The sequence below is a fragment of the Bemisia tabaci genome, chromosome 1, assembly GCF_918797505.1.
Source record: "Bemisia tabaci chromosome 1, PGI_BMITA_v3".
Taxonomy (NCBI): domain Eukaryota; kingdom Metazoa; phylum Arthropoda; class Insecta; order Hemiptera; family Aleyrodidae; genus Bemisia; species Bemisia tabaci.
In genome coordinates, this window is record NC_092793.1 from 73,530,686 (window position 1) to 73,542,869 (window position 12,184).

The 12,184-nt window shown below is 38.9% G+C and overlaps 2 protein-coding genes across 2 annotated transcripts in view; one reads left to right on the forward strand and one right to left on the reverse strand.

The window, feature by feature from the left end:
* LOC109033114 (agrin) overlaps positions 1-12,184 on the forward strand; it is a 310,568-nt gene that overhangs the window by 136,826 nt on the left and 161,558 nt on the right. The gene's annotated exons all lie outside the window — the stretch shown is intronic.
* LOC109033123 (uncharacterized) lies at positions 1,688-5,579 on the reverse strand. Its single transcript, XM_019045567.2, has 2 exons — positions 4,874-5,579; positions 1,688-3,002 (listed from the first exon to the last, which is right to left on the reverse strand). The coding sequence occupies exons 1-2, from the start codon at positions 4,947-4,949 to the stop codon at positions 2,632-2,634; spliced, it is 447 nt and encodes a 148-aa protein (XP_018901112.2). The 5' UTR covers positions 4,950-5,579; the 3' UTR covers positions 1,688-2,631.

Sequence of the window (12,184 nt, forward strand, 5' to 3'; positions counted from 1 at the left end):
AATGATTCTCATGTTTCCGTGAGCTTGATACTTTTTCAGTACCATGTATGCCAGGTCTCAATGATGCGGCCGTTTTGGTGAAATCACTGAAATAAAAAATGCGCTTGCCTGCATGTGCCAAATACTGGTTTTACTGGATTACCTATCATAAAAAATGTGAATTGCGCAGTGATTTTACTACTATACGTCATGTCTTATAAAAAGTGATTTTTTTTTCCCCTCTAATGTAAGACTACGTCTCTCCTCTCCGCACGGCATCTAATGGATTATTAGCAACGGTTTTTCTTTTTTCTTTTTTTTTTAACGCGAACTTCTCGTCATTGCCTTTACATCTATGTTTAACTCATCGGTGAAGTTGCCAGTTAGTATATCCTTAAGCCATCAATGTCTAATTTATCAGCGAAGTCATTGACGGTGGAATAGATTAAGTAAAAGAGTCTTAGGTACTTCATTGGCGAAATCATTGATGATGTCATTGGTCAAATCTTCCTTTACGTTCATTGTAACTCATGAATGATGTCATGAGAAGGAATTAATTGTGATTCATGAATGCACACTCGCAATCGCCATGGTTGACCTTGATGTTGTCATAGCATTGGCTAATTTATCGAATAGCAATCGGTCAAGTACTATGTCATGAATATGTCCGTCCGTTGCAAACAGAGAGATTTATTTATTTTTTTGAACCATTGTACCTATATGCTATTGGAATAATTGCGGAAAAAAAATTGTGACAACTTTAAGTGGGATGGCTGAAAGTCTTCGGAAGTTCTTAAAATCGTTCTTCTAACGCCAAGCATGATTGTCGACTGATTTGAAGCGATAATGCTGCCGTGCTAAGGAAAAACGCCGTATGAACATTTAAGCGTTGCCAAATTTCCAGTGATAAAACGCGAAATTCCTGGTAGTATATGAATATCCAATTGTTCAGATAATTTAGTTCGCAATTTTACTTAAAGATTCTGAAATATAAAGGGAAAATTCATAACTTTCCTGAAGAATAAACATTTAAGGAATTTTAAGGAAATTTGGCAACACTCAAATGTTCATACGGCGTTCTTCCTGGGCACGGCAGAATGGTTTATCCGATGCGAAGCAGTGACGTGGGTTTGATGCGAATCCGGGCTTTTTTACCCTTCGGAAAAAAAGCGTCTCGCGACAGACCGTATCAAGTATGAAATCTCTCATGCGCTCTCTTGATATTTTTCATTTTCATAACCTTTTAGAAATCTCAAAAAGGATGTACCTTAAACCATAGTAAATATACAGAACTGACCACCTAGAAAAATCGCGGAAGAAAAATCAAACTCAAAGAAAAGAAATTAAGTGAAAGAACTAACAAGTAAGGAATGAAATAGGGGAAGATATAGCGCAACAAGATGATACGCCCGCCGAGAGGACGCGGCGGAGCAGCGGAGGTGCCGAATTCAGTGTTCCGCCAACGGGCGTATCAGGACCCTTTTCTAATATTTCAATGATATCAGGGCTGCTAGACATAATTTTACAAATTCAATGTGATATTTAAAATCCTGATCTTTTTCCGGCGCTGAATGCGAAAAAAAAAATCAGATACGTTAATTAGGGACGTAGCGGCGAAGGAATTAAGTTCTTCAAAATCTTATTTTCGCTCTCCTGAAAAGTAGTCAGAATCTTGATACGCCTCTTCGTCGTGAGGGCGACGATATGTCCTCGCCACGTTTAAATGCGAGTGACGCAAGCAAGGTGTTGCTTGTTGATGCAGTTTTAGCACCTACGTCATGTAGTCGGCAAAATATGTTTCCACCTTTTTTGTAGTCACCTCTTTCACTTCCTACAAATCTTGTTGGATCCGGTCGTGACCTTGGTGCACTTTTATCAAGAGGAATCGTTTCTGATGCACATTGCAGTGGGTTTTTCTTTCATCCCTTAATGAGATATGACGAAAGCTTCAAATGAATCACCTGTTAAAATAATTCATCGTGGTCATTGGGCGTGATAAAGTCGATTGATGGTATTCTAATTTTGTCATAAAAATATTATGTTAGTGCAATATGATGTCTTACCAGGAACTCTCGATTTTAAATTGCGTAACAGGGTAAAGTAAGCCTTTTTCTAGTAAGAAATAGACGGAATTTTTGTGTGTATTTTGGTTTATTTTCGGAAAAGGAAACTGTACATCTTCAGATTCTTGTAATGCCCTAATTACTTTCGTTATAAAACTACCAATTTTGAGAAAAGTACAGTACCGTTAAAGAAATAAATTACAGAAAAAGGATGCTCGTCCTCCGCTCTTTGATATCAGAAGCATTAAAGAAAGGTATGACAGATAAATCTATTATAAATATGTGAGCTCCTATCCGTCATCTTGTTGTTGAGCCGGTGCGCCACTTGAACGCATTGCCACTAGTCTGCCGTACTAAGGGAGAACGCCGTATGAGCCTTCAGACGTTGCCAGGTTTCTTCGGATAAAAACCGAAATTACTGGGAAAATTGCGTATATTATTTTCCGAAATTTTCAGACAATTTTGTACGCAATTTAATCCAAAGTATCTGAAAATTTCGAGGAAAAATATGCATAAATGTTTTCAAAAATACATGTTTTATCAAGGGAAATTTGGCAACTCTCGAATGTTCATACGACGTTCTTCCTATCTATCTCTTTCTGCCCGATTCCGATTGTGTCTGTGCGTTTCTCTGTTGTTCCTGCTCCTGCTCTTCCTCCCATTTAGCGACCGATTTGAAAGTGATCTTCTTCTTCATCAATTTCCGAACCCAGCCCGATCGTCCCGTAAAAATCGAAATGGCAAGAAGTCTTGCCCAGCTCCCGCCGCGGTCCTTGTCATCAGCTTTGAGGGTGGTTTTAAGAAACGGGTCCATCCAGCAAGTGCACTTGTATCTTAGTTTGATGGAGGCATATGCAACCGAGCGGAAGCAGTTTGCCGGTGGCCCAGCTTTCCAGAGCCCGTGCTTCCGATCGCAGCGTTCTCGGCACTTCTCCTTGTCCTTGGTGAAGGAATTTTGGCCTGTAAAGATCATCCTTTTTAAGAATGAAGCACAGTGTCTTAAGCAGCTATTTTTCGTATGTATCGTTTACATTCTGACATACACGTGTTTGTTTACATTGGGAAATTCGAGGTTATCTTCAACATACAACCATAAAAACAGGGTTGCTACAATCAGGGAAAACCGGCAAACCGGGACTTTTTAGGGAATTTTGGAAAGTCAGGGAAAACCTGGAACTGTCAGGGATAACTCGTCAAATCACCTTCATTTGCTTTCTCGAGTAGGTTTGACGTTTCAAACAACAAATTTTGCCTGAAAAGTATTTCTAACTATGCCTTTTTAAAAATCTGGCATTTGTTAAATTGGCAGGGAATTTCATCAAAATGTGTCAGGGAAATAAGGAAAATATCAGGGAATATAATTTTCCAAATTCTGTGGCAACCGTGTGAAAAGCACGATTTTGACAAATCTCGAATAAAATCCAATAAAATTATTTTGGAAATAGGCCCTTTGCAGAGATTGTAATGAGGTGCCATAAATCAAAAAAACGAAAGAAAAAAGTGTATGCTCTAAAGAAATTTGAGGTAGATAAAATATATATTTACAATCTTAAAAACCTGCAATCAATTTTCCTTTGAAGAAGTAATTTATCGTAATGCTTTGCAAAGATCTATTTCCATGGTTATAATTTTGAATTGGCGCCTTGGCACGCTGCGGCGCAGCGCGGCTGGTCAACTCGCAACGCGGATTGACGCCTACAAACCTAAGGGGATACATCAAGCATTGCGCAATGCGTGAAGTATCCCCTTAGGTTTGTAGGTGTTAGTGCGCGTCTCGCGCCGCGCCGGTAGCACACCGCGCGCCGCTCCGCTCTGTGTTTGGCTATAATTACTTGACATTTTGTTTTAAGTATCCTTTTTATGATGTTGTACGAACAATCTCCTCGAACCTCTTCTTCTTAAAATATAAAATAATCCTGGCCCTATTGGAAAGAGCTGCAAAGCGACGACGATGATTACGGCACACAGGGTGAGACCAAATGGATTAAATCTTAATTCAATAGGGTTTTTTTTTCTAAAAAGAGGAGCCTATATGTTCAACACAAGAATCCGGGTTTTTATTCGCATTAAGAATCGGTTCTGGACAATTCTCTACTAACAGGCCCGAACGAAAAATAATATTAAAATTGCTTAAAAAAAGCTTTTGAAAAAGTTTTTTTTTTTTTAAATTTAAGTGAGAATTAACTTAGTTTTGAGCAGATAAAACTTTTTTCCTCTTTCGTGCATTTGCACAGATGCAGTACGATTGCAAACGATGCATTGCAACGATGCAAACGATTGCATTCGATGCAATACAACTGTATATCAAAGAGAGAATTGCATCAATCAAAAGGTCGTAACTGCAGTCACGTAAAATAATAGTCATTTAAAAACTGCGCGTTATACAGTCAAGTTAGCCTTTGATAGATAGAACCTTTTTCTTTTGACATGTTTGCAGATAAGTACGTGGAAAAAAGGATAAAAAATTATGGTTTTCTATTTTTGAGATATTTTAATCTCTTTCTTCAATAAGAGTCCGAAGAATATCAAATTGAAATTTTTTGCTTTAATGCAGTTTTTCCTGTCCCTCGGAAAATGTGGTGTTTCATTGTAAGTCTTGTAAATGACTTAATATTCGTCTCACGCCTTAGGGACCTTCCTCCGACTTTTGCATCTTATTTTTAGTTACGACTGTCATTTACAGGCCAATCATGGCAAACAGTTAATACTTATTCAGGCCTCAACTGACGCAAAGAAATTTTGATTTTTAATCTGAATCGATTTGTCACTCTTTTATGTGTACGTTTCCACTTTAGGCTTTATGTAATGCGTACAGAAAGTTCATGACTCACCAGGGTAAAGATCATATCCAGGTGGAAATACGAGGAGACAGACTGCCAGGAGTACAAAGCAATGTGTCGTATCCATTAAAAATTAATGTGTTTACTTTGTCTTCTTCCCCGATCAAAAATTAGTCAGAAAATAACTTTCCGCGGTAGAGGTCATTCATTCTTTCGTGTTTCAAATCAATGCGACCAACTGATGAGGCCCATCAGATAACTGCGATGAAAATATTTGCACTTTCTAAAAAAACGTTTTAAGTGAATATCTCAAGATGTCGCAATTTCTGCACAGTTGATTAAAACAGTATTTTTTTTAGTAACTTCACAACACAATATTAAAGCTTGTGACGGAAATATTCTTTATGCACTTGTATTAGACGAACAGTCCTCACGCTCCTTTTCACCAAGTCATGATCTACCAGTCATGGCGCACTAGCCCCAATGTACTGTCTTTAACTTCACTGAAACGCGCTACTTAAATGGTTGAATCGGCGATCTTGAATGACATTTACGTCATGCCTCATTTCGAGAGAACTGTCATATCCATCGAAGAAAAACCATTAAATTTTTGACGTAGCAGGTACCATCCATCGGTTCATTCCGAAATTTTCCGGGTAAGTCGGCTTCTTTCCCTGTGTCCTTTAATGATGCTAATGTATCACGTAAATGTCAAACGGTGACTAATTAAATCTCATTGCGCAGTAACGCGGAAGCAAACTACACTTAAGCTTTTCCCTATAAAAGGTATTTCAAAAAATAGGCGAAAAAAGGCACGTTTAGAGTTTTAAGTACGCACGACAAATCTGTTTTTGCGCAGGTATGTGCCTGATGCAAACTTCAGCTAGAGCAAAGAGAACGGACGGTTCCTGTAGGGAATGACCCAAAAATCACGTTGAGCACATCAAGAAAGTGTGAAATACACTCCTAACTTCACAATCTGCGGAAGAAATCTGCGTTTTTTAAGTATTCCGCTTTAGGCACAGGTGAAAATTTCGTAAGAGGAGGAGTTGTTCTATCAAACCCTTGTGCACTAGGATGCCACACAATATACGAAATAGCCGACGGCAACCCACCAAAACACACATGACGGGACCGGATTTTACCAACTGGGGTGTTAATGTTTACATTTTTCTTGCGTTCATAAAGACCATTGCGCCTCCTCAGAATTTGCGTGCGAAAGCGTCAGCGATGTTGCATACTGTGCAGTATCTTAGTGCGCAAGGGTTGGGCGGAACAACTCCTCTGACGTATGTTCACCTGTACCTTAATATCGAATTTTGAGGCGATAAGCTTAAAAAAACGCATATTTCTTACACAGATTGTGTTCGGAGTGTATCTCAGACTTTTCCGATGTGCTCATCGTGATTTTTTCATTCTCCAAGTTCCTTTTTGGGTATAACTCGCAGTGCAAGTTCAGTTTTGCTGCGTGGATCCAGCAATTTGGCAACACGGGATTTACTCCATTTAATCCTATGTTAAATAATCGATTCTTGTCGGAACACCTTAACTCTTCAAGAATCGATACATTTCCATTGGTTTCAATGGAGAAAATACACTGTTGCCAATTTGAAGGATCCGCCAACGGCCCGAAAATCGTTCGGCACCATCGTGCTTTTGGCTCGACAACAACTCAGTTCGAAATCCATTCGAGACGAACTTGGCGAGGCATGACACCTTGGACCGAGGCCGGGACACGGGGAAACAACGACAGCACTTAAAGGGTCCTCCGTCTGAAAACGCCGAAATCTTTCCTCGTGAATAAATAAAAACCGGGGGCGGCCTTAATTGATTCCGGAGCGCATTAGCACGCGAGCTAATCGCCGCCTCGCGGTCCGAGCGTTTCGCTGCGAGCGTGTAGCACTCCCATTACTACACAGCTCGCCGAAACAAGAACCGCGTATCTGCCGATCGGAACTCCGCGCGGATAAGCGGTTCCCGCCCACGACGGGAGTGCACCTCTCCGGTCCATCCAATCAATCCGTGCGTTCATTGAGCCTTTGTGAACCGCTCGGACATCCCTTCGTGAGACCGTCCGGCCAGCCACTCTCCGAAGCAGCCCTGTGTAGTTAATGGGGCCCTTCGGGTGGTGTCCCTTTGTTTGTCCACTCGGAATGCGCCAGTTATCGGATCGGCCGGGTGCAATTTTTCGAAGTCCAAGTTAACTTGCCGATTGCACCGCCGTGCTTAGGAAAAACGCCGTATGAACATTCGCGAGTTGTCACAATTCCCAGGATGAAACATGTATTTTTGAGGAATGTAACGCATATGTTTCCTTGAAATTTTCGAATATTTTCGATTGAATTGCGAACAAAATTATCCTAAGACATTCCATGAAAAATATTGACACCTTTCCTGATAAATTTGTATTTTATCGAAGAAAATTTGGCAACGCCTGAAGGCACTCATGGCGTTTTTTATTAGCATGGCATGCAGTGCAGTGGTTCGTAGATTTTCCGCCATCAGGATGTCTTTAAATTTTATCACACACAGTCCACGAGAAATGGGATTGCCGTCGCACAGAATGCAAAGTTTTCGACCAAACAATTTTTGCTGAGTAAACTGAGATAAAACAATGTATATAATTGGTGTTTCTAGGAGTTCCTAATTACTTGGAGTCATAATCAATACTAGTTTTTATGAAGTCGTTCATTATGCTTAGTAACACCATTTGAAGTATGATTAATGTAAGGATATTAGCCAAGGTGTTATGGGTTTTCACTGATTTATTTATTTACAATGATTTTTTTACAATGTTTATTAAATAAATAAATCAGTGAAAACCCATAACACCTTGGCTAATATACTTACATTAATCATTAATAATAGTTTTATTCAGGGCATTCTGTCAAAAAAATTTTTGTCCGCGCACCTGTCCAGTAAATTACGGCCACGCGTTTTTTTTTTTTTTTTTTTTTTTTTTTTTTTTTTTTTTTTTTAAATGAAAATATTCCTTCATTGTAAAACAATTTTCATTTTTGAAACCTTTCTCACGCGATGACATCGACATTAATTTTAAGGAGCAGTATAGTTGTGTTGAAAGAACCTATACAAAAATGAATGAAAGCGGGGAAAAAACCAAGAAGCACGCAACCTTTGGTTTTAACCCATTTGTACTTCGATCATTTAGAGTCAAATACGACCCATTTTGTGCGTTTGGTTGCGCGTATACTACGCTGCAGCACAGTAAAAGCACGAAATATAAAATAAAAAATTAAAGGTTTTGGACATCATACAATTTGACAAGGAGCCACCTTAATTTTTATAAAACACACATTATATTTTCCTTTAATACGTATTTTTATTTCATCAACATAGATGAGAATAATCAATGTAGAGTGTGCAAACATTTCAAAATCGTGAGTTGAAAAACGCTGACTCCGCGAGTTTAAATATTAGAGCCAAAACAGAGCGGCACGGCGTGCTGCCAGCGCGATGCGCGCATTGGCGCCTACAAACCTAAGAGGGATACTTCACGCATTGCGCGATGCGCGCATTGGCGCCTACAAACCTAACAGGGATACTCCACGCATTGCGCAATGCGCGAAGTATTCCTGTTAGGTTTGCAGGCGCCAATGCGCGTTTTGCGCTGGCCGTCCGCCCGCCGCGCTACAACGTGTCACGGCACCTCAAGCTACTAAATATTTCACAACATAAATTTTGCTCACTGTCATACGGCATTGACGGCGCTCCAATATATTAAGAATGACAGGCATCCTTTAAGATAACGGATCTTTCCTCGCAAAATAAATCAAGATACTACAGCACAAAAAGAGAGCGGTAGTCCAACTACTCACTAGGTCCTAGCATTCGTATTTAATAACTTTCAGCATAATTTTTGAATTTCATTGGAGAAAGAAAAATAATCTTATCCATTATGACAGAATGATCGGAGCTGCTCAAGTGTATGCGTTCAGATGAGAAATTCCGCCATAATAAGTCACAAGGCTGTAAATTTACTCACCTAGGTTTTCTCCGCTTTCTGGATTCAACATCAAGGACATAATTGCAGATAGGTTTTTAAAATTACCTTTCTGTCTTTTTTTTATCTAATTCTTATGGCAGTCAGTTCGGAAGTGATAGTTCATTTTTATGAAAACTGAAATTCATTTCATGCAAAATGAGCAGTAAGTACCTTACATTCAGTGTAAAACAATTCAGTGAATGTTGTGTAAAAATGCAATCCTTTCCTACCTGGAAGAAAAAGGAAAAATAAATTTTCCGAAAGGACCCATAAACAATAACAGAGTTATTTTAAATTGAACGAAATGAATTCAATTTTGAATAGATTTTCAAATTTTCATAACCAACAAATTATTTAGTTACCATAAATGGTTCTATTTCCTGAGCGCTCGTTACTTGGATTCACGGTTCAATACATTCACAAATTTTTAACTTTCGACCTGCCTATTTTTCCCAGAAAATCCCGAGGCTCTCAAGTTGAACTTCTGGACTCCTCCGGAAAACTCAACTCAATCTCCGTCAAGGAAAAAACACCACGAAAATCCACGGAAGAAAGGGGTAAAAAGTGTATCATTAAAATTTCATCCATCCAAACTTTAAATTAACTTCCTTTTGAGGCGTCTCGAGATCCGCTGCTGAAAATCTTAGTAAATCGGGAGAGATATTTTGTCCGCCGTTGCCTCTGTTTAGTCGGTTTCGTTTCCTTTCTTTTTAATTCGTTGAATTCCTTAAACTCGTTTAAAATTCCACTGAAAATCCTGGTCGTCACAACACCGGAAAGATCCGCCGTTTTTCTCTCTTTTTTCCCTCAATTATACGGTGATTCTCAATCAATAATTTAAAAAAAAATCCCACGAATTGGAAGCAATTGCCCCACTTGTACTAGACTGATGCCGTGAAGTAAGCGGAAATAAACCGTTGAATAACCGTTGAAATAACCATTTTGAAACGTTGGCATCAGGCAACGTGGCGAAGATGTCAAGTCGTCGAATCTTCCGGAAAGTTGACAAAACGTCGGGAAAACTCGTTTCCTCTCACGATTTTTTTGCATTTGCTCACATTTTTGCGAAGAGTTTAGCATCCGTGCGTTCTCTGGGTTTGACAGGAAGCTTGTCAAAAGGTTATCTTTAGAAATATCGAAACGGATATAAAACAATTCTCATCCCCTCCTCCGTCTTTCCAGTCGCTACTTTTAAATTTGATTCCTTCCCTGTTTCCGGCATCTCTAATTTTCGCGGAAATTTGAATATTGTCAACGGTTTGCAGTCCGGAATTCTCTGCAGTCATGATAAGATGTATCCTTCCTGAATATTTGTATTCGTCGAGGTATTTTTTCTCGCTCTCTTTCTCTCTCTATTTTGACGAAAAATCATCCATTTTAACGTATTTTGAACATCGCATCGTAGATGTACTGCTTTAGCACAAAGAACATTATTTAGAGATAAAGTTAAATTACAAAAGTCGAGGTGTTATACTTTCACGAATAATATTTCACCAGAGGTCTTTTAGCCGTTAGCCTCACCATCAGCGTCAAAATACAACCGCAAGTTTCATAATTATTAAGAATAATAATCGTTAATTATTTATATTTCTTACCTATCAATTTAAAAATGAAGTGAAATTTAAAATTTGATCAAAAATTTATTGAGGATTTTTTGCTGTAATCAAAACGCGTGTTGTAATTTAGCTTCCGGCATGTAGAACTTACGGGCTCCCGACCAAAGTCATGCAATACCATATGGCGTTTATTGAACTGGTAAATAATTTGTCATTTGCATGTTAGCAAACGGGGAAAAACCCGGAAAAGGCAGAGAGAGAAATTATTGAAACATTTTATTCGGTCATAATTATTAATGTGTAATTTTCACCCATGAGTTTGAAAATGAAATGAAAATTAAAGTTTTATTGATTTTGTCTTTTTTGATCCGCACGAGCCTCACAAGTAAAAAAATCCTGTGAGACTCCGTGTTTAGCTCAATTACCCCTAAAAAGAGGAGTCTTTTCATTTTGACCTAATACGTTTCAAATTAAGACTCGGAATTTCGTCCAACTGGGAGTGAACGTGGCTCCTGGAGATTCCCGCAGCACTAAATTAGAGTGGACTCGGCCGTCGAACATGTTTAAGCTTTTATTCGAACAGATTGTGCGGAGAAACAATGTTATCTTCGTCGGAGCAACTAATTCTTTACATTACCGCACCGGCACCCCCTACGACGAGAGCCCCGTCTACGCAGCAGCCAAGCTGTGCTCCAGAGATAGAGTCTCCAATACAGCTTTACACGGTATTCTTACGCATTTTAGTTCTGCATGGCCACAGAGCTCAGTTTCTCTCGCTGCTCAATTTGGCACTATTGCGTTCGGAATATGAGCGATGTATCAAGCGATATATCTCGATAAATCGATCAAGGTCATTTAATAATAATTCAATTAACAATCCATCTAAGGGTACGCGTCTAATGAAATCATGAAAGTGCATGCAGCGAACTTTATATGCATGTTAAAGTATAAATTATCGTCCTCAAAGCTGATATTTACATAAATATTGTTGAAATATTCGTAAATATCGATCAACTACCCACCAATTCACAAAATTAGCTTGAAACTTCATGATTTTTTCCTCCTTTTTTGATACACAGCACTTCTCACATCATCAAAAAAAAACCCAACAATGAATGAAAATTATCATCCCTTCGCAACACATGGAAATTAGTTCAGGGATCGATTTAACTGTTTTGGTTTTTCATCAAGCGAGAAGTCAAACTTTTCGAAAACAGAAAATTTTAATTACACACGCGAGAGATTTTGGAAAATTTCTATGCTCCTACCGAGTTGTTCGTGGAACATTGACGAGGGAACATTTTGTGCGATGTTTCATTTTTTACCTTGCCTGGTGGTCCTCTCGGTCCGAACAGGATATCTTTATAATTGGATCACATATCGCAATTAGAAACCACAATTTCTGGCTTATTTTAGAAACGACGTATGTGACGTAAGATTTCCTGTGTTGCCGTTCTAAGTAAAAACGCCGCATGAGCATTCGAATGTTGCCAAATTTCCTATCAAAAGTATTTATTTTTAAAGAAAGCTATGAATATGTTTTTTTGAAAATTTTCAGAAATTTCGATCAAATTTCGATCGAAACCCTTCGAAAAATCAGAAAAAACTAGTCACAATTTTTCCTGAAAATTCGTTGTTTTCCGAAGAAAATTCGGCAACGCCTGTTGGCTCATATGACGTTCTTTCTTAGCACGGCACTGTGTAGATAGGCGTTTTTTGAGCCGGAAATTGTAGTTCCTAATTGCAAAATGAGGTCCAATTTGAGGAGGGATGTGGCAGTGAGGCCTCTCGGCATTCCGCCGA

What these genes read in the sequence shown, in the direction of transcription:
- LOC109033123 (XM_019045567.2), bottom strand. Translation starts at nt 4,949, where the DNA reads ATGGATACGACACATTGCTTTGTACTCCTGGCAGTCTGTCTCCTCGTA. An exon ending in TGGATATGATCTTTACCCTG is followed by an intron (nt 3,003 to 4,873) that starts GTGAGTCATGAA and finishes TGATCTTTACAG; the next exon opens with GCCAAAATTCCTTCACCAAG.